We start from the raw sequence: 1,916 nt of genomic DNA on the forward strand, positions 1-1,916 counted from the left end.
GAGCAAAATTATTCTATGAACATCAACTGTGTTTTCTTGTTCAATCACCACAGGTCCAGTGAAAAAAAGAGGAGGGTGCTTTCTGTCTACCTTTTTACGTGAAAAGGTATGAACCCGTTTGAGGCGAACACATGGAGGGGTGAACTGAGAAAATTCTGCGGCAAAGAATGGACTCGAGCAGCACAGGACAGGAGCGGTTGGAAGTGAATGGGAGAGGCTTTCGTCTTGCAGTGGACCTGAGTAGGCTGTTGATGCTGATGACGATCTCCCCAGTGCACCAACGCCTTGTTCAGTCCCAGCTCAGGGGCTCGCATTCCAGATCACCGTCGCTCATGCTGGTGTCATCACTGCTGCCGTCGCCTTGCATGTTGATGACCACGGGCGAAATGTTGTCCACCACATTGTCAATGATGTGGTGCAGCTTCGCCATTTTCTTTTCTTCGTTCTCTGTGTGCTGCACATTGGCCTTCCACTTAGCAGCAGTGACCTGGTTGATGCCTTTCCAGACAAGGTCCTCCAAGAGCTGCATCTTGAAGGTCCTGTTTTCTTGCGCGAAAAAACCCTTCATGTCGCCCCAAATAAGCTCAATCGGGTTTAGCTGGCAGTGATAGGGTGGTGCGCGCAAAACTTTGTGCCCAGCTGCTTCAACAATGCAGTCGACACGGTACGTGTCCCACCTTGTGGGTACACGTTCTACGAGCTGCATAAGCTCTGCCTTCACCATGCCTTGTGTCCATGCAATGCCGTTTTGTGTCAGCCAGTCCTGCATATCTTTTTTCAGGCTGCTCATTCGTGGCACCTTGTTGTCCTTCACGGAGTGATATAGCGCATTGTCTATGACAATGACACTGTTTGACGGAAGTCGGGGCAGCAACGTTTCCGTTAACCATTTCTCGAAATGGGCCCCGTTCATTTCTTCATGGTAGTCCCGTGTGCCCTTCTTTGCGCGAAACACTACGCCAGCGCCTTCAACGAAGCCGTTCTCGTTGCCGCAGTGGATGACGATGAGTCTGCCGCCCCTGCCGCTCGGGTTTTTCAGGCCTGTCGAGAGTCCACGCCGCTTCGCTTGGTCGTACCTTTCAACGGTCTCGTCGACCCACACTCGGCTAGTCGTGTGGCTGGCGTTCACCCACGTTTTGTCCATATAGAAAATGTTCCTGTTCTGGCTCCTCAGCTCTTGTATTTCGCGCAGGTACTTACAGCGCCACTGCACGATGTGGGTCGCCTCAATGACGAATGCGTTACGTGATCGCTTCTGAACGTGAATCCAAGCTCCTTCAGTATCCTGTGCATGGTCACAGGCACCACAGTTGGCAAGTCGTCGTCATTCCGGAAATATTCCGTGAGTTTTGGCACGCTGGGGAGTTCGTTCCGTTCAAAAAACTGGGCACGACTCTTCGCAGAACACTCAAGGCAAAATTGTCCATGCGTTTCTTGCGCTGTCCACCTCTGCCGCCGCTCAAACGCTTTTTGGGTGTCAACGGCTTGCCGGTTTGCTTGCACTCGGTCATCCACTTGTACAATGAGCGCTGATTCACATTGGTCAATATTGCTACTCTTTTCACAAGAGAGTTCAAGCTCGCACTTATTTCGCCTTCCTTTTGAAGTGCTTCAACAACGTTTAGTGCCAACTGCTTGGCCTGCTTCGGATAAAACGGCATCTTCGCACGAATCCGCACGGGCGACCCGACGCACGCCATGTTTGGGAATGACGATGCCAATGACGGCGTCGCACTTTCGAGGCGCGTTTGTTTACTTAAAGGTAAAATTGCCTGTTACAGTTTTAGTGTTTTATTATAAAGAAGAAAACAAAATTTGATCAATAATCTGACCATTTGGCAACAATATCTAAAAAGTTTTATGAATGTGGTTTGTGCCTCGTAAAAATTATATTCAACGCAAATTTAGAAGCGACG

The 1,916-nt window shown here is 49.9% G+C and overlaps 1 protein-coding gene across 1 annotated transcript; it reads right to left on the reverse strand.

Moving 5' to 3' along the window:
- Positions 1 to 289: 289 nt before the first annotated feature.
- Positions 290 to 1,144, reverse strand: LOC144143276 (uncharacterized). Its single transcript, XM_077675049.1, has one exon. It carries the CDS (start codon positions 1,142 to 1,144, stop codon positions 290 to 292), a length of 855 nt encoding a protein of 284 aa, XP_077531175.1.
- Between the last annotated feature and the right edge of the window lie 772 nt (positions 1,145 to 1,916).

The sequence above is a fragment of the Haemaphysalis longicornis genome, unplaced genomic scaffold (assembly GCF_048455015.1).
Source record: "Haemaphysalis longicornis isolate Haplotype H1 unplaced genomic scaffold, Haemaphysalis longicornis Haplotype H1 scaffold_6, whole genome shotgun sequence".
Lineage (NCBI taxonomy): Eukaryota > Metazoa > Arthropoda > Arachnida > Ixodida > Ixodidae > Haemaphysalis > Haemaphysalis longicornis.

Excerpts from the sequence above, each read along its gene's own strand:
- LOC144143276 (XM_077675049.1), bottom strand. The coding sequence starts at position 1,144 with ATGGACAAAACGTGGGTGAACGCCAGCCACACGACTAGCCGAGTGTGG.